The 20,587-nt window shown below is 45.6% G+C and overlaps 1 protein-coding gene across 1 annotated transcript in view; it reads right to left on the bottom strand.

Moving 5' to 3' along the window:
- Grik3 (glutamate ionotropic receptor kainate type subunit 3) overlaps nucleotides 1-14,194 on the bottom strand; it is a 92,227-nt gene extending 78,033 nt beyond the window's left edge. Inside the window, exons 1-2 of the mRNA XM_050154796.1 lie at nucleotides 14,137-14,194; nucleotides 8,456-8,632 (exon numbers count right to left, since the gene is read on the bottom strand). Of these exons, the coding sequence (XP_050010753.1) occupies nucleotides 8,456-8,632; nucleotides 14,137-14,194 (235 nt within the window). The remainder of the gene's footprint in view (nucleotides 1-8,455; nucleotides 8,633-14,136) is intronic.
- Between the last annotated feature and the right edge of the window lie 6,393 nt (nucleotides 14,195-20,587).

Genomic DNA, 20,587 nt, shown 5'->3' on the forward strand with positions numbered 1-20,587 from the left:
CCATTCCCCATAGAAACTATACTTAAAAGATTCATAAAAGAAGGCCTTCAAGACTAAATACTGAACCATTGGGAAAGTTGACACATTGTTAAACATTCTGTCTTCCCTTCCTACCTTGATGGCTGCACCAGTGCCTAGTCCATCCCTTCTCTTTGACACACATGTATGTACAAGTTCGTGTGTGTGCATCTATGAATGTGTGTGTGCGTGCGCACACATACCCCCCCCCCAAATGTGATAATTTTTTAAAAGGATAGACATTCCTGCTAGGATGTTCAGGCTAAAGACTTGACTGGAGCTGGGTGGTGGTGGTGCATGCCTTTAATCCTAGCACTTGGGAGGAAGAGACAGGCAGATCTCTGTGAGTTCAAGGTCAGCTTGTTCTACAAGAGCTATATCCAGGACAGGCTCCAAAGCTACAGAGAAACCCTGTCTCGAAAACCAAACAAAAACAGACAAAAAGACTGTCATTCCCTTGCCCCACCCCCCATAAAAATCTGCTTCATGGGCCCACACTTTGCTCTGACCTTGAAACAGGCGACCAAGGATGCAACACTCCTTCCATCCTGACAATTGCCACCCTTATATGTGGTGCTTCTATCCTGGACCAAGGGCTGAGCATCATGTTTGACTGAGACAGGAGACAGTAGAAGAGGCACAAGGTATGCAATGTAGCAGACAGTGTTGAGATGCTGATGTTGGTGCGGAGGACATTGCTGGTGATAAAGATGTTGTGGCATCTTAGTCATGGAAATGAAGCCAGCAGAGATGGCAAGAGATGTGAGTGGAGAGAGAGAAGGAAATAAAAATAGGCTTCTGTGGAACACTGTACCCGTGGGATGCTGCTGCTGCTGCTGCTAAAGATGTTGTTGTCAGGGAAATGATGGTGTTGAGGACCGAAGGAGGGTTGATGTTGGTGTTGACAAGACTGGTGGTGATGACGATGCTGTCATAGCAACCATGGATACGATGGCAGTAGAGGTAGGGATAGAGGTGGTAGCGTGGATAGGGATGACAGTAATTGTGGTGGTGACAGATGATAGTAATGTCACATTAGACTCCATTCTCCCAAAGGTACAGGGTTTGGACCTACTTGGGCTCATTCCCGGCCGACTTTCACTTCTTTTTTCTCCTTGCCCCCTCGCTACATCTGTTTTCCAGTCCCCCCGTGTTTCTTCCACTCTCTAAGACTCTTCTAGGATGGAAGAACTCTGCTACCAACAAAGCCCAGGACAGAGGTTGTCACAGCGTCATCAGCAGCAACAACAGAAGCCTTGCTTCCAGATGTTCCCAGAGCAGCAGCCAACCTTGTCCTGGCAGTCCTGCGCATACACTGCAGTAATTACATTATTTGTGGCTTCAATTTTGAATCCATTTTCTGGTCATTTTACAGTAACTCGACGGTTCACAGTCATTGTTGGAGTCCCCAGCCTGAATACGCCCTCCCTTCCATGGCAATTGTAGTTATAGCTGAAATTATCCCAATCAATTTGTGTCTTAAAAGGAATTGAGCCACCCAGAGAATAAGTGCAGGCAGAGGAGCCTGGGGAGTGCTGGGTCGATTCCAGCCTGCTCTGGCCAGGCTTGGAAGAAAACACAGTGTTTTCTGGGCTGCTGGCTCAGATCCTGCTTGGCAGACATCCTTCTTTTAATTTTCCACAAAACACTTCAAAATAAAGGCAATAGTGAAAGTCCCTTTTAATAGGGAAAGGCCCCCTGGGCCCCAAGCAGGAGGAAGAACTAATTTAGCCAGAGTCGGTGGGGTAGATGGTGCCAGGTTTTGTGTTCCCGTGTCCCTTTGCCCCACATGACCTAAGGTGGTGGGATCCAGGCCACGGGGGGGGGGGGGGAATGGTGGTGCTAACTTCCATCTAGGAACAATGAACTATCATTGGAGTCCTTGGAATTGGGCCTACGTGCATCTCCTTAGAAGGGTCCTAAGGAAGCTCCCGAGGAACACAGCTTGAAAAGCAAAGATCAAAAGGAGAACAGACCAGGGAGTGTGCAGCTCCTGGTGGGGTGGAGCGGTATTCTGTGGGAGCTAGCCCAGCATGGAGGACCAGACAGCATTGCTTCCATCTGTGGAAGAGGGAGGCTATCTGCCAGGTTTGAAAACCTGAGATGCAGTACCATATTCTAAAGCCCCCTGTCGGCATCTGTGTTGGAGATGGAACCCAAGGTGTGTGCCAGACAAGCTCTCTACCACCGGGCCACACTCCTGAGCCTTTTCCTTTATGGCTGCTTAAAATTCCATTGTTTAGTTATGTGCCACTCTGTCTGTTCTCTTGTAGATGTTTTAGATGGTCCTTTCATCCTTTTCTAGCTTTTGGTTGTTAACAAAAATGACTAGATAGAAATATCTTTCTATCAAAAGGTTTGGCAGATATATAGTGTGGTGGTTTGAACGAAAATGGCCCCCATAGGGAGTGGCACTACTAGGAGGCGTGGCCTTATTGGAGTAGGTGTGGCCTTGTTGGAGGAAGTGTGTTACTGTCGGGGGTGGGTTTGAGGTCTCCTATGCTCAAACTACACCCAGTGTGGAACATAGTTCACATCCTGCTGCCTACAGATTAAGATGTAGAACTCTGAGCTCCTTCTCCAGCACCATGTCTGCCTGCATGCTGCCATGTCCCATCAGGAAGATAATGGACTAAACCTTTGAAACTGTGAGCCAGCCCCCGTTAAATGTGTTCCTTTATAAGAGTTGCTGCGGTCATGGTGTCTCTTCACAGCTACAGAGACCCTAACTAAGACATGCAGCCACATGCAAACAGTGCCGTGGTGAACCTGAATCTACCCCACCAGCCTTGTGGACAAGAAACAAATCTCAACAGTCATGTCTCACCGCACAGAGACAGATCAGAGAGCCAACCGTGAAAGACACAACCACAGAACTCCTAGAAGAAAACAGGGGAGACTATCTTTAGGCTAGATAAAGACTTTTCAACCAGGACACACAATGGGAATTATTAAGAAATCAGACTTCTGACAATTAAAGACTCTGCTTTTCATGAGATACAACTACTAAGAGAACATTAGAGACAGTCCCACATGTAATGGATATAATACATATAGAAATGTACATATTCACACACACTTAAAATGACTCTTACCAGAATATATAAAAAACTCTTTTAAATCAACAAGGAAATGATAAGAAGCTCAATTTTTAAAAGGTCATTGAAAGGTTACAAACAAAAGCACTCCAAAAAAGAGAAAAAGAATATTCAAAGGACTTATTCAATATTCAAATTAGCACTGTGGGGCATGTTAGGTCTTATGGGGCAATGGAACAGAGAAGGACAAAACCTGGCACCACCTACCCGACCTGCTCTGGCTGAATTAGTCCCTTCCTCCTGCAGAGCCCTACAAGGCCTTGCCCCATTAAAAGGGACTTCTGTTGTCTAACCATCTGATAAATATAAAAGAAAGCCACAATAAGACAACCACTTAACAAATCAACATAACGCTTAAAACCTTTAAAAAAAGAAAAACCTTAAAAAGTCCAATTGACCTTCCTGCAGGTCGGCACAGATGTGAAACACCTGTTGGCCTTGTGCACTGCTGTGAGAGTGCAAATTTGCACAACCACCTGTGAGACCGTTTGGCTGAACAAGGTGACCCTACGCTTTAGCTCCTGAAACCAAACTCAACAAAACCGGGTACCTGTGCCCCTGGAGACGAGCACACAGCCGTGCACAGAAACACTGCACTAGAAACCCCCGAGTGGGAGCGACTCAAGGGCTGGCGGAGAGTGAGAAGGCGGGGCCATCAGTCACGATGACCGATGACCAGGAGTGCAGGGCTGGGGAGGACTGCCGGAGTTGACACTGCAGGGGACTCTCCGGGATGGGAGGTGGGGCTCTAGGAGCAAACCTCAGAAAGGAGATGTTGAGTGATTCTAACCTCCTGACCTCTGAGGCCAGGTCAAAGCAGTGCACGACAGCGGCTTGGAGCGACGGCAGTCACAAGCAGACGGCATGCTCACAGGGGCTCCCAGAGGCCTGGAAGGGCACGCCTCCTCTCTGGCTTGATCTGGGCCCTGGGATGCTGTCTTGAACTGGCTCAGACAGGTTTGTTTGTTCTGAGTACTCCCTGGCCAAGCCCAGGCTGGTTTCTCTCCTCCTCCTTCATTCCCTGTGGTTCCCTGGCCTGGGGCCATCTTCCTAGCCACGGTAAACAGAGGTAAACAGAAGTTCTGCCTCCACCTTCTCACCTTGTGACCCAAACTTCCCTCACACATCAAATTTCTCCTCAGGGGTGCTCAAGTGTGTTCCTGTCCTCCTGCAGATCTGCCCTGCTTTGAATGTTTCCCGTGTCCTTACTGTTTCCCACCGGCCTTCAGAACACAGCTGAGACATCTCCTACTCCAGGAAACCCTCCTGCCTGGGCCAGCACGCGGGTGATTTGTTATTATTCTCTGGCTGTGTAGCTGGTGGTCTCATGTCCCAGCTTCCTAATATCATGGATGTGACCTGAAGAGGGGCAAAGCTTTGTCTCCCTCTGGGATTAACAGGAGATTTAAATTTAAAGTGACTTCTGACATATCAGGAATTTGTTCATACTGTCTCTCACTTGTACATGGGATCAAACCTTCCGTAATGACTCTGGGCACTCTGGGTGCGGGTCCATGAGGTGCGCTGGTTAGTATTGCCAACTTGACACAAACTAGAGACACCCGGGAGGGAGGCACTGCAACTGAGGAGTTGCACCCATCACATAGATGGGCCTGTGGGCATGTTTGTGGGCTATTGTCTTGAGTGATGATGTAAGAGGGCCCAGGCTACTGTGGGTGGTGCCACCCCCGGCAGGTGGTCCCGGGTTGTATAAGAAAGCAGGCTGAGCACAAGCCGGGGAAGGGAGGCAGTAGGCATGGTCTCTGCTTCAGTTCTGGCCTGCAGTCCCTGCCTTGGCATCCCTCCAAACTGGATCTGGTCAGTGTTTTATCATAGCAACATAAAGCAAACTAGGACACTAGGTTATATAGTACAGTAATGAATCATTAATAGGGATTTCAGTCTGGGGACCACACACACACACACACACACACACACACACACAAACACACACCTCAAGGAGTTGAGATTGCAAAAGAAAAGTCTAAGATTATCAAGACAGAGGGGAGGAGGCCTGACCTTATCTTAGATAGAATATAAGGAAAAGAATGTGTTAGCTCAATACAAGCAAGGCTCAGTGTGGGCAGAGCGTGCCTATTTGAAGGAATTAGAAGCAAGGCGAACAGGATGTACAAAAGCCCCGAGGAGGGAGGTAGAGCTAGAAGACACAACTGAGTCTAAGGGACTGGGGGTCCAGATGTGACAGGAAGTCAGGAAGCTGTAGGGCTAGATCGGCCTGGCTTTAAGGATGACCTGAGGATGAGGCACACCATCTAAGGCTTCAGGGGAGTAAGCCGTGTGGTCTGATATGGAAGGAAAGGCTACAGCTGACTGCTGGGAGTGGGCGGTTCTGCCTCTGGTCTCCGCGAACAACCTGGCAGTGTTGCATACAAAGTGTAAGTCCTGGAAGGAAGAGCCCTGGGAAGGCTCCCAAACTGTGCTCTACTGCCACCAGGTTGGGGAAGGTGCTTATGTGGGAATACTAAACATCACTCGTCAGACAGCATAGCCTTCGGGGCGGCTGGACCTATGAGGGCCTCTGATCTGACGCCAGGCATTGGCTGAGCCCTGAAATTGCTGGGGCTAGGCCTGATCCAGTGTAGTCATTTGCATGTGGGTGTCAGCATGCCAGGGAGATGGACCCTTGGCCTCCTGGTGCTGGGTGCAGGGTGCAGGGGATGCCGGGAGCAATCAAGACTAGTTCAGGGAGGGAGGGTTCAGGACTAAGCTAGGGTGGAGTGAGGCTCGTGAAGGTCAGACACAACAGCTCAATCTCGTGGAGCCTCTTATCTTAAGCACACCCAGGAGAGGAGGGGCCGCAGGGAAAGCCTTTGTGGGAGTCAGGCCCCGCCTTAATGGCCTAGTGTGTGGAGGGCCAGAAAGCCCAGTGTACTCAGAGCAAAGTCCTATTTATTAGACAGCCAGACACAGTTGTAAGCACTTAACAGAGGTACTCTGTCCAACACAGCTAAAACCAGGGAGGTAGGGATGCCAGCTTCCACACTCTGCAGACTCTGACCTCAAAAGCTAACCCACAAGGCTTTGGAAAACAGAGCAGGTAACATTCTGGCGGCTCCACCCCTGGCACTCCAGGAGGTCAAATGGTTTAGAAACCAGGAACTCCTTAGAGAGACAAGGCTAGCTTGTGGGCGAGTCTCAGCCTACCACGGATGACGCTGGCCCCTAAACTCAGTTTACAGGGGTCCTAGACAATGACTCTTAGGTTCTCATGGTTTACCGATACAGTCAACAATCACTTCACTGAGCAGTTACTACAGTCCCTTATCCTTCACTGTGCCCCAGGAATAGAGCAAATACCAAGAGAGTCTTCCCTCCGGTAATGTGAGGGAGAAGAGAAAGTACATTAAAAACCCAATGATTTTACTAAAAATTGTGATATGAGCTTTGATGGGTTATGATATCATATTTCGGAAAGGATGACCTAGTCATTTTGGAAATGAGATTCCTTAGGCTCGAGATCTTTAAATGGTTACATGGAAATCGAAGGTTCTATGGAAGCTATTTCCAGTTATCTAAGCCTTTAAGTTGAATTTGAATTAAATATATATGTAAAAATATAGTTCAGATATGCAGTCTCCCTCAGGATCCGCAGGGAATTGGTTCCAGGACCCCCTGCAGATATCAGACTCGCAGATGCTGGGTCCCTGGCACTGAGGGGCTTGGTATTTGCATATTTCTTCCACACACTATGCCTTATGCTCTGTAGTCTTACGATGCCTCATCCCACAATGCAATGCAAATGCTATGTAAATAGGCACCGTGCTTACTGTTTAGGGGAAATGACACAGCAAAGTCTATATAAGTTTAGTACGGAAGAAATTCTTTTTTTTTTTTCCCCTCCTGGAGTTTTTGGCCCATGATTTGCTGAAACCATGGAGCCCATGGGCCTGGAGGGCCGACTGTGTGCATGCACACAAGCACGGGTTTATGTATACGAGCTGTCATTTAAAAGACATTAAAATGGGGCTGGTGAGATGGCTCAGTGGTTAAGAGCACTGGTTGCTCTAGCAGAGGAGCCAAGTTCAGTTCCCAGCACCCACACTGCAATTCATAATCAAACTCCATTACCACAGGGATCTGACCCCCTCTTCTGGCTTCTGCAGGCACTGCCTACACGTGGTACCCATATATACATGCAGGCACTCATACACATAAAATAAAAGTAAATAAATCTTTAAAAAACATAGTAACAACAACAACAAAACCCACTGGGCCCTTGGGCGTGCTTTATAGCACACTGGCAACTGGCTACTCACCCAGGAACTGAGAAGTTAGTTACTGGTGTGTGTGTGTGTGTGTGTGTGTGTGTGTGTGTGCCTGTGGACAGTGGTATCTCACTCTCTTTTAAACTGTTTTTTATCTTATCTTTAAGAATTCTGGTGTGGAGTCACTTGAAATAGACTTACCACAACTTGCTATTGCAAGCCAGGATTTTCTAATGACGACGCAGGCAACAGAAAGTACAGACACACACCGAATATGGGACAAGGGTCAGACTCAGGACTCAGCTATAGCCTCTGGGGTCAAGCCGCTGCAGGACCTGAGCAGCGTGCCGTTTTCATGAGGTTTTTTTTTTTTTTTTTATGGCAGGCAGATGGTGTGCTCTCGGGCTAATACGGTATCTGTTTTAGGTGGATGCTACCTATTGCTACTTGAGTAGGATACTAATGAAAGATAAAATAAGTTCCATAGCAAGGAGTCTATGGTTAATAATAATGTATTGCATATTTTGAAAGAGCTGAAAGAGGGGATCTTCAATGTTCTTACCATAAAGAAATTATGAATGCTAGATGTAGTGGGCGTGTGAGGTCCTCTGATTTGAGCAATATGCAAGGCACACATGTATCCAAACAAGCACATCCTATACCATAAATAATTATAATATTTTCCCATTAAACTAAACTAACAGAAAAGAAAACTCAAGTTTGAAAATGTTTATGTTGGTTCAAAGGTCCTGGAAACCTTGGCTGCTTCTTCAGGCAATCCCAGGCCCTGCCTACCTTTCCTCCGCTAACCAACCATCCTTCATAGCCTCCCAGGATCTTGCACGTAATTCAGGTTGACCTTGTACTTGCCACATAGCCCAGATTGGCCTGGAGCTCACGATCTTCCCTTGACTTCCTGACTGCTGGCCTTACAGGCTACAGCACCATGCCTGGCAAGCCTGAGACTTCCTTGCAGCCCCTGCCCCTGCTCCTGGGAAAGTGTCACGGGCTGCTCTAGACAGAGAAAGAATCAGGCCCCAGACCAAGTGGAAAAGGCTCCACCCCTGCCCCAGCCTCAAGTTGTAAGTGCACAGTGAGGATCGACGCACTCACCCTTCTTGGTGGCCTCGAAGCTATCGTGGAAGTGAATCCGCTGAATGTCGTAAGTCAAGGTTGTGTTGGGCAGCAGAGTCCTGTTCCTGTTGATGATGTTGGCAGAAAACCGAAAGGCGTGCTCCTCGGCGTTCATGACCTGGGCGTTGGGGCCGTCCGCATACTCAAAGATCCCTCCTGTGAGAGATGACACAGCTGTGTGTGGGCAGGAGGGATGGGGCCGGAGCAAGGATGCTCCGCGCAGGTTATATAGACAGGGTCTTCCCACCCCAGCGTTCAATAAGATCCTAGATAATTTCCATGTTCAAAAATTATACATTTTACCCAGCTGGCAAATTCCTGCTAACAAAATCTGACAGGCCAAAATAAGATTACCAAACTTAATACTGCTATGAAAATTCTTAATAGAGTTCTGGCAAGTAGAACCTACCAGAATATTACAGGGCTAACATACCATGACCACATAGTTTTATTTCAGGAATGCAAGACCGGTTCAATAAAGGAATCTGTGAGTACAATTCCACCACATCGATAGTTCAAAGGGGATGAAAATATGATCCACTCTCAAAACCCAAGAAGGCATCTGATGAAATCCAGTGTCTACTGCCATAAAGAATGTCTAATACGGCAGCGGCAGGAAAGACACTTCCTTCAAGCAACTTTAGCTCACGTCAGCCCTAATATCACAGTGACTAATACCTAATGAAACACTGGAGGCGTTCTTGTCAAAGGAAAAATTTAAAAAGTGTTGGTAAAGATTCACACTGCGCCGCTAACCTGCAAGACGAGACAGAAAGTGAACGGGAGGCATGGCTGCCGCAAAGGTGCAAACTCCTATTTGCACGTGGGGATAACTGCTAATGTGCTGTGATTGTCCTCACTCCCCGCTATGTCTCTTACCTCCCTCCCGCTCCTTCCTGGCGAGGTCCCCTCTACTTCATGACTTTCTCTTTCATTGTGCACGGACGGGTCTTGTGCGGGTGGTCACGGACGCTGTCTGCTCATGACTGCTGTGGCCATGCCACACCCAAAAGTCAGCATTTCATGGCACTCCTCCCTAGCCTGTGGCTCTTACTGTCCTCCCACTCCCTCTGGGCCTCAAAAGGGCTAATGTGGAGGATGTCCCGGTTAGGGCTGAATACTCAACACACACTTATTCTTAGCACTTTGACCAATTATGAATCTCTGCTCCGACCATCGCATATAGCCCACAGAGGTTTTTCTGACCAAAGCTGCCCCAATCTATGGGTTTAAACAGAAAAAAAAAAAAAAACCAGAAGGCAGCTTAACTGCACAAGCATTTATCAACTCAGCAGCAGCAGATTTTCTCCGTAAGGCCTGTATATCCCTAGCTATAGGTTGTTAAGCAAGTTCATAGCACCATGCACACATTCCTTTCCACGGAGCAGACCTCAGATCCAATCAGGAATCGGTTGGTTACACCTGGAACATCAGTGCTACTATTGCATCAGTGGGTGCAATGGGGAAAAAAAAATCAACCCTAGCTGCTACGAAGACAGGTGAGAATGGTTAGGGAGAGTTAAACAAGTAGTTAGCACATATTGACAGTGCCGCTTTCTATCAGCGAGAACTCAGAAGGAAACTTAACAGCGAAAGGTCCCCCTCCACCGCATCAGCACACACACTGAAGAACAAATAATAACCCCAATACAAACATGCAATTCCAACAGCTTACGACGAAAACAAATAAAACACCGTAAGCAAGAGAGACAGCCAAGCCAGGAGTGGTGGCGCAGGCCTTTAACAGAGGCGGTGGATCTCTGGAAGTTTCAGACATGCCAGGGCTACCTAGTGACCCCCCCCTGGTAGGAGGCAGAGACAAAGAGACAGACACACACAGCTCTGATGCTGCTGTCCCTGGGAAAGCAAAATTTCAGGTCTCAGTTTTCTCCAGCCATTTTTCAGTTTAATTCAGCTCCGATCAAGCCACAAAGGACTTCTCTTCGACTTGGAAAAAAATGACTCCAAAATGTGAAAGCTAAGTATGAGATAATGACTGAAAAAAATGTCTTTACAGAAATGATGAAAGGTGACTCGTATTATCAGATTTGAAAATATATCATTAAGCCAAAATAATTAAAACCATGTTGTAATAGCGTCTGAAAACACAGGAGATCAAGAGAATGAGATAAAAAGCCATCGAAAGAGGCTCAAGCAGAGACAAGTATCTAAAACATGAATGAGAAGATGTTTCGCAGCAGTGGCAAAAGAATGAATTATTCATTAATTGTGTCCTGACAATTATTTTATTATTTGCGATTTTAGTTTTTTTTTTTTTGATACAAGGATTGAATCCAGGGTTTTATACATGCTAGGCAAGCACTTTACCACTGAGATACATACTTGGGTCTCTAGATTCTAATCTTATTCCATGCATCACAGTCATTTCCAGATGAATTAAAGATTAGCAAGAAAACAAGAGAAAGGGGAACGAGAACACTATACAATTGCCAAAAATGGAAAATAAGGGCAGACAGTATATAATATTGGGCTAGAAAAAGCCTGTCTAAAATAAAGTCAGAAAATGTAGAGAAAGACTGATAACCCCAAAGGAGTAGCGTGAGATTTCTATGCACCAAAATCACCACAAACAACATGGACTGCTAAGAGGCTAGCCTGAAATAGCCGCATCATAGACAGCAGCGTAAAAGTTAATGTTATAAAAGGCACTTAGACTCAGCAAAAAAGACAGATACCCCAGTGTAATCCGGCACAAAGGAAAAGTGTGGGTACTCCATTAAGGACAGCAACAAAAATGGAAACAAGCTATCAGTGGACAGAGAGAGCTGTCAGCTTTCCTTGTGACTAAGCACTCAGCTGAAATCAACAGGAAGATGCCGGTTTAGCTCATCCGATGGGCAAAGGGAGAAGGCGGGACAAAACACTGGGGGCCTGCTTCATTGTCGGCAGATGGGGAAGATGGCACACACGGCTTCTCCTAATGGCCATGCATGGAGAAGATCTAGAAACCCAGACAGGGGATAGTAAGCCATGTATGACCAGGGGACTGCAAAAACGGAGTGGTAGACTCCTCATTAGAGAAACTTCTCTTTGTAACAGATGGTGTTCCAGCCAGGGCTTCTGTTGCTGTGACCAAACACCATGACCAAAAAGCAAGTTGGGGGGAAAGGGTTTATCTGGCTGACACTTCCAGATCATAGTCTGTCATTGGAGGAAGTCAGGACAGGAACTCAAGCAGGGCAGGAACCTGGAGGCAGGAGCTGATGAAGAGGCCATGGAGAGGGGCTGCTTACTGGTTTGCTTCACCTACATTGCTCAACCCGCCTGCTTCTAGAACCCAGGACTACCAGCCTAGAGATGTCACTACCCACCGTTAGCAAGGTCCTCCCCCACTGACCACCAAATGAGAAAATGCGTTATATCTCATCAAGGAATTTCCTCAACTAAGGCTCCTTCCTCTGATGACGCTAGCTTGTGTCAAGTTGGCACACAACACCAGCCAATACCCATGGAGACCATTACAGAAAACCACAACTGATCAAAACGTAGAGTCGTGGAGCTCAGCCCCAATGGATACAACCTCACCACAACTCCCTGTACCTAAAGCTCATGGATCCTTGCAGAAGGCAGGGCGGAAGAAGCCAGAGGACCAGGAGGTTTGCTGCAAGGTTGTATCTCCAAGAAATGTCAGAGAAGCTATAGCTAAGAAGTCTCACCAACATGGCTACCTAAACAAGTCCCAAACAAGGATGACATCTTGTCACATACGCACACATGGAAGGAGAGTGCACCAGGCCTCAACCCATAAACAAGAACCACAGGCAGCTAAGGATGCTGGGACCAGGAGGAACAGGCTTCCTCAGGGACAGGGACACAGACTAGTTATCCAATATCAAATGGCCAGCCCTGGAAACATATATATTATATAGACTGATCAGGTTGTATTTCTATGTTTTGGAGTATGTGTGCAACAATAATAAAGAAGAGACCATGAATTTGAAAAAGAGCAAAGGAAGTACATCGGAGGGGGTGAAGGGAGGCAAGAGAAGGGGGAGATGATGAAATTATATTACAATTCCACATCCCTTTTTTTCTCTGTGTAGCCCTGGCTGTACTGGAACTCACTCTACAGACCAGGCTTGCCTAGAACTCACAGAGCTCTGCCTGCCTCTGCCTCCCGAGTGCTGGAACTAAAGGCGTGCGCCCCCATGTGCGGCTATTTTCAAACATGGCAATGATATGGGGAATGGCCACGATGTGTTTTGTTTGCTGTTGCCATTTTGAGGAAATGGGGGAAAGAGAGAAGAATGAAGTGGGGTGGGGACCGGCTTGACCCTGGGGTAAGGGGGACCACTGCATATACACCGTCATGTGTATAGATGAGCCTTTATTCTTTTCAGTAATGAGCGTTCTTGGGAGATTATTTGTGCTCCACAAAATTGTCTCGTTTTTATGTACATGGTGGTTCTGAGTAAGTGAAGAAATCATGTGAGCATACCACAACCCGATTTTATTTTATTACTATTTTTTTTATAAATATTTATGTAATCTTTATTTGAATATAATACACAAAAACTTTGTAATAATGACAGAAATAACACACAAAGCTATTATTGAACCAAATCAAAAGTAATATAATATAATGCAACCTTTTATTTATTTATTTATTTATTTATTTATTTATTTTTTAATTTATTTATTTCTTTATTAATTAATTAAAGATTTCTGTCTCTTCCCCACCACCGCCTCCCCTTTCCCTTCCCCTCCCCCAAAGTCCCCCTCCCTCGTCAGCCCAAAGAGCAATCAGGGTTCCCTGCCCTGTGGGAAGTCCAAGGACCACCCACCTCCATCCAGGTCTAGTAAGGTGAGCATCCAAACTGCCTAGGCTCCCACAAAACCAATAGGTGCAGTAGGATCAAAAACCCATTGCCATTGTTCTTGAGGTCTCAGTAGTCCTCCTTGTCCGCTATGTTCAGCGAGACCCACAACCCGATTTTAGAAATTCTCCTTCTTCCAATAACACCCCCCGTGACTCTCTTCACTGTTTGCACCAGCAGCCCCAGGGAACCACTAATTTGCTTTTTGTCTCCAAAGATTTTTTTTTCCCCCTGAGCATTTTATACAAATACCATCCCATACTGGGTGCTCTGTGTCTGGCTTCTTGTGCTCAGCGGGTTTGAGGCTTATCGACGTGTAGCATGTCTGAGGACCTTGTTCTGTTTTATTGGTTAACTATCATTACTGAGTATAGAGATGCTACATTTCGTTTATCCATATGCCAGTTTTGAGGGTATTTGGATTGTTTTCATTATTTGAGAAAAAAAAATGTGGCTTCCGGTTTCTGGTCTGCCATGTGAAAAGCTTGAAAGAAGTCATCACTCCACCAAAGAAGCAACTGAAAAACCAACTTTTCCTGAGTCTGTAAGCATGAAGCCATGGAAAATCATTTTCCCCCAAATTGGTCAGAGCAACTGGAGAACAGAAGAATCCCAGTATATCGGAATTGTTAATGAGAAATGCAGGCTTAATGTGTTTGAACACTTGGTCCCCAGTTGGGGACGCTGTGGAACCTTTTGGATACAGGGCCTAGTTATCAGGCATAAAACCATAGGGACAGGGCTTGAAGGTTATAGCTGGCAACAGTTCCAGCCTGATGTCTTAGCTTTCAAGTTCCCAACCAGACCCAAAACACAACAAACCATCTACCAGCTCCTGCTGCTGCAGATGGAGTCCCAGACGCTGAACCTCATCCACCATGAAACCCTAAGTCAAAAACACAGCCTTCTTCCACGACGTGGTTTCTGTTGGGTATTTTGTTCTATGAGGAGAGTCTGCGGAAGTAGAGACCTGGGAGCAGAAACCATCACGGGATCCAGCAGCAAAACCCAAAATGCAATTGGCAAGCTCCTGGAGAATCAGTGTAGATAAGCCCGCGGGACGAGATCTCCCCCACGCAGAGTAGCACTTATCAGGGTCCCACATCTCTGGGATCCATCCCCAGTCCTTCCAGGTCCTCAGAGTGAGTAACTGTGGAGGATGGGCCCCTGGTATAGTCGACAGCAGAAGGGAACAGGACTGACTTAAAACCACGTCACCTCCTCACAAGGTCTGTCTCAGTGAAATCAGCTGACTAGAGCCCAACCTGCCAGAGCTTGATTACGGCAGGACACCTGCGATTCTAGCGCTCAGAAGGCAGAGGCAGAGATCCCTGGAATAGGCTGGGCAGGCAGAGCCAGTGAGTTCTGGTTCAACTAAAGGAATCTGCCTCGGGCATTAAGATGAGTGCTTGAGATAGGCTTTAAAAATTAGCCCTAGTCTCCACAGGAGTGAACACCATTACACACAACACACACACACACCAGACATACACACATAATACACATCAGTTCCTTTATCCAGCTCTCTCCCTCTCTTCCCCTCCCTCTCCCTGCCTCTATCTCTTTTTCATATACACACACTAGCAGAAAATATAGACAGACAGGTATCAGACTCAGACACAGAGATCTTAAGTATGTTGGAATTGTCCCACTAGGAATTCAAAACAACGGTGTCAGTGTGCTAAGTACTCTTCGTGGTAAAGTGGACAACATAGAAGACCATGAATTTCTGAGAAAAAGAGACAAAAAGAAATGCTAGAGAGCAGAACACTGTACAGAAACGAAGAATGCCAGTCACAGAGGCTGGAGAGATGGCTCAGAGTTTAAAGCACTGGCTGCTCTTCCAGAGGTCCTGAGTTCAATTCCCAAATCACAACCATGTATAATGAGATCTGGTGCCCTAAGCTGACCTGAAGGCATACGTGCAGGCAGAACATTGTATACATAATAAATAAATAAATCTTAAGGAAGGTAGGAAGGAAGGAAGGAAGGAAGCAAGCAAGCAAGCAAGCAAGCAAGCAAGCAAGCAAGCAAGCCAGCGACAGGTTCCTAGCAGGTGGACCATGAGCTTACGGAAATCTCAATAGAAATAGTCAAAACCAGAAACTGAAGCAGGGTGGGTGGCACGGGGCATGGATGGGGAGGAGAAAGCAACAGGACGGGTTGTTTCAAATTAAAAACGAAATGGAAAGAGCAGAAGAGAGCCGTGAGAAGAAATGATGGGAACAATAGTTACTGAAAACTCTTCCCAAATCAGTGTAAAACACCACACTGCAGGTTTAGGATGCTTGGAAAATACTGTGTAAGGTGCCCATCTCAGTTGTATCTAAGCATACACTTTCAAATAGCAGAAAGTGAAAGATTAAAAAGAATCCTGTCGGAAGAAAAGAGAAATACACCTTCCCTACAGATGAGTGGGAATTGTATCTGACTTCTCCGCGAGTCCACCTCGTTGCGGAGAGAGTGGTGTGAAATGTTTGAAGGGCTGTGGGAAGCAAACACCAACCTAGAATTCTTTACCTGGAGAAATTAGCCTTCAAATGTGAAGAGAAATAACAACAAAAATGGAAGAAATTTGTTTACCGTGGACCTGCACTTCAGGAAATGTAAGAAGACATTCAGAGAGAAGGAAAATGATGTAGGTCAGAAATGGGAACCAAAACAGAAAATGAAAAACACTAGAAAGAAATTAAGTGAAGGCAAAATTATGTTTTTCTTATTCTGAATTGATTTAACAAATAACTGCTTGTTTGAAATAATAGCTAAACACACACACACGCGCGCGCACGCGCGCGCACACATACACACACACACAGTTATTTATAAGCCAAATCAATGACATCATAGGTGCAAGGACGGAAGGGAGAATTGTTGCAAGAAGGGACCAGCTTTGAGAGAGATGTAAGGCTACATGGGGAGGGCTTGGGTTAGTTGTAAATGGACCTTATGAACTTTGGGGCAACCGCAAAAGAGGGAGAAGTACACCTGACACTCTGAAAGATGGAAGGTGTTGAATCATAAAACCTTTTTGATTAAAGCAAAAGGCAGAGAAAGAGTAGAAAATTAAAATAGGACAACAAGGGCAGAAAACAGTGAGAAACATAGATTGTATTAGCCTCGCTCTACCAAATTTGGCTTTAAACACCAATGGCTCAAAGGCATCTACAAAAGGCATTGGCAGAGTGAACAAAAGACAATAAGAGTCAAGTGCTTATTGTCTGCAAGAAAGTACGCGGAGTGAAGGCGTGCAGAGTAAGAGCGAATGGATCGACGGTCGGTGGAATTCATGGCTGGAATGCAAGGGCAGCTCGAAACACAAAACCTGACCAAGGCGAGACACTGGCTTAAGTAAATGAGGTAGGGAACCTCACACGATTATCTCAAGCCCTGAAGAACAAGCTTTGGAAAAGTTCAGCTCATTTTTTTCTAATAAAATACTTAAGAAACTATGAATTAAGTAAAAGCTGTATATGAAAAACCCACAGCAAACATAATGAGTGGTGAAAGAATGGAAGATCCTCTCAAGGACCGGGAACAAGACAAGGATGCCGTTGTGAACTGGATATGGGATGTCCATAAATCAGCTCACTGGATATGGGATGTCCATCATTGGCTCACTGGATATGGGATGTCCATAAATCAGCTCACTGGATATGGGATGTCCATCACCGGCTCACTGCATATGGGATGTCCATCACTGGCTCACTGGATATGGGATGCCCATCACTGGCTCACTGGATATGGGATGCCCATCACTGGCTCACTGGATATGGGATGCCCATCACTGGCTCATGTGTTTGAACATCTGCTCAGAGACAGTGGGACTTTTGGGGTTGGGATATATGGCTGGTGGAGGTAGGTCAATGGGAGTAGGCATTTGAGGGGTTATATCCTGCTTTGCCCTGCATTGTCTTCCTGGTCAGGACCGTGTAAATCACAGCAGCAAGCTCCTCCCCACAGACTGCCCTACTGCAGCCACGGAACCATCTTTGCCATGGTGGACTTGAAACCCCTTAAACCACAAACCAAATACACCCACCCACCTTAGCCCACTTCTCTCAGGTATTCTGTCAACTATAAGACAACCTAAGACAGATGCCGACTTTTGCCTCTAGAATTCAACATGCTAGTGACAGTTCTGACCAAAGCATTAGGCAGGAAAAACAAATAGACACCTGAACTAGAAAAGAAAAAAATGAGATTATCTCTATTTGCAGATATGATTTTGTACGCAAGAAATTTTTACTAGTTCATAAAAACCCTTAGAACTAGTAAGTTTTGTAAAGTAGAATACAAAGCCAAAATTATAAGTCGTTATTTCTATGCATTAGTAATGAATAATAACCAAGAAGAAAATTATAAAAAACAACTAAACTTATAACAACATCAAAGAGAAGGAAAAAGTATCAATAAGATTTAAAAGTTTTTTTTAAAGATTTATTTATTTATTAAGTATACAGTGGTCTGCCTGCATATATCCCTGCAGGCCAGAAGAGGGCACCATATCTCATCACAGATGGTTGTGAGCCACCATGTGGTTGCTGGAATTGAACTCAGGACCTTTAGAAGTGAAACCAGTGTTCTTAGCCTCTGAGCCATCTCTCCAGCCCGATTTAAAAGTTTTTAATTACATGTATATGGATGTGCGTGTGTGTGTGTGTGTGTGTGTGTGTGTGTGTGTGTGTATGTGCGCTGCAGAGTCCAGAAGAGGTTGTCAGATCCCCTGGAGCTGGAGTCCCAGGAGGTTGTGCGACACCCCATATGGATACAGGAACCAAACTCCAGCTCCCTGCAGAAGTTATACATGCCCTTAAGCACCAAGTCATCTCTCCAGTTCCCATATTTTAAGAAGTGTAATATTTAAAATATAACTTAACCAAGGAGATAAAAGACATGCATGATGAAAACTACAAAATATTGCTGGACAAAGTTAAAGAAAATGTAAAGAGGGGCTGGAGAGATGGCTCAGTGGTTAAGAACACTGGCTGTTCTTCCAGAGGTCCTGAGTTCAATTCCCAGCAACCACATGGTGGCTCACAACCATCAATAGTGGGATCTGGTGCCTTCTTCTGGCATAAAGTCATACACGCAGACCGAGCACTGACAGATTAAAAAATTAAATCTTTAAAAATATACGTAAACAAATAGAAATACATCCTCTGGGTGTGGGGAGGACAGCATGATACCCAGGTATCAACAGTGCTCCAGTCTACAGAGTCAACGTAATCTAGTAAAAATCCCAATGCCTTTTTTTTAAAAACAGAAAGTCAACACAGACGCTCACTGAACTTTGAATAATCAAAACAATCTTGAAAAGGAACAAATTTAGAAAACTCTCAGTTCCTAATTTCAAACTTTCTACTTACTAAATATAATGTCTAAAACTACAGACTCATAGAAGAAAAATAGGGCAAAAACATAGGATTTGGCAGTGGTTTTCTTGATGCAAATGTCAAAAGCATCGGCAAGAGAAGAAAAACCAGACCATTTGGGCTTCATGAAAAACAAATTGTGCGTCCAAGGACACAACTAAAGAGTGAGACAAGGTAGCCTAGGGCATGGGGAGTATGGCCACAACTGGCAAAAGATTAGTAACCAGGATGTACAGAGAACTTCTAAAAGTCAGTAACAGAAACCTAATTTAAAGGGCTCTTACGGTGTGGGGGTGGCTCAGTGGTTAGGAGCACTGACTCCTCTTCCAAAGGACCTGGGTTCAATTCCCAGCACCCACAAGGCAGCTCACAACCATCTGTATGTAACTCTAGTCCCAAGAGATCAGGGACATCCTCTAGGGACAGCAGGCATACATGCGGTGTGCATACACACTTGCAGGCAAAACAAATATACAAAATAAAATAAATCATTTTTTAAAACTTGGATGTAAGCCTGGTGACGGTGGTACATGCCTTTAATCCCAGCACTCAGAAGGCAGAAGCAGGCAGCTCTCTCTGTGTTTGAGGCTATTCTGGTCTTCAGAGTGAGTTCCAGGACAGCCAAGGCTGTTACACAGAGAAACCCTATCTCGAACAAACAAACAAAAAAAAAAAAATCAAAAGAACAAGACAAACCCTGGATGTATGGTTTTAATATTACCTGCTCCCCTCCTCATAGGGTTGAAGCTTAATCTTCAACTGATGATGCTAATTTGGCTGAAAACTTTAGGGGGTGCAGCCGTGCTAGAGAATGAATATCACTAGGATGGTTCCCTGGGCTACGTCTTGCCTCTGTTACTTCCTGCCCCCTCTCTGCTTCCTGTCAGCCAGGAAGGGAGCTGCTTTGCTCCACCACCAGCTGTTCAATGTCACCTCAAGTCCACAGCAGGGGAACCAACCAACCACAGACTGACCCCTCTAAAACTGAGCCAAGATGGCTCCTTCCTTTTTTAAGGTGTTTTTCTTAGGCATATAAGACAGACGAGAGGAGACCAGAGAGATGGCGCAATGGTTAAGAGCACTGGTGTTCTTCCAGAGGGTCCAGGTTGGGTTCCCAGCACCCACATGATAGCTCACAACCATCTGCACTCCAGTCCCAGGAGAGTCACTGCCTTCCACTGGTCTCCATGGGCACTACATGCATGTAGCATGCATACATGAAGACATCACCCATACACACTGTCCTGGCTGGTTTTATGTCAGCTTGACACAAGTTAGAGTCATCTGAGAGGAGGGGACCTCAATTAAGAAAATGCCCCCTTAGATCAGGCTCTAAGCACACCTGGAGGGCATTTTCTTAATGAGTGATTGATGTGGGGGGGGGGGGCAGCTCACTGTGAGTAATGCCACCACGGGCAGATGGTCCTTGCTTCTAAGAGAAAGCAGATTAAGCAAGCCATGAGGATCAAGCCAGTAAGAAGCACTCTTCCATGGCCTCTGTATCCACATTCCTGCCCTGTTTGAGTTTCTGCCTTGGCTTCTCTATGTGAGCCGTGACTTAGGCTATGGAAGTCAAATAAACCCTTTCCTCCTCAAGTTGCTTTTGGTCATGGTGTTTAATCATAGCAATAGAAACCCCAGTTATACGACACACATAAAATAAAAATAAAGGTTCAAAAGGTAAAAAAAAAATCTATTAATAAATAAGGACAAAAAGTTTGACCAATACAGTATATAAAAGGCTTGAGTAGGCACTTTGTTTTTCAAAGAAGATATGGAAATGGTTATTAAGTACCTGGGAGATGTTCAACATCACTAATCCTTAGGGAAATACCAATTAAAATGACAGTGGCATAGCTGCTTCACACTCCTTAAGACAGAAACTACTAAAATGTTGTTAA

Source organism: Alexandromys fortis, unplaced genomic scaffold, assembly GCF_014885135.2.
Source record: "Alexandromys fortis isolate MF-2015 unplaced genomic scaffold, M_Fortis_MF-2015_v1.1 scaffold_26, whole genome shotgun sequence".
Classification (NCBI taxonomy): domain Eukaryota; kingdom Metazoa; phylum Chordata; class Mammalia; order Rodentia; family Cricetidae; genus Alexandromys; species Alexandromys fortis.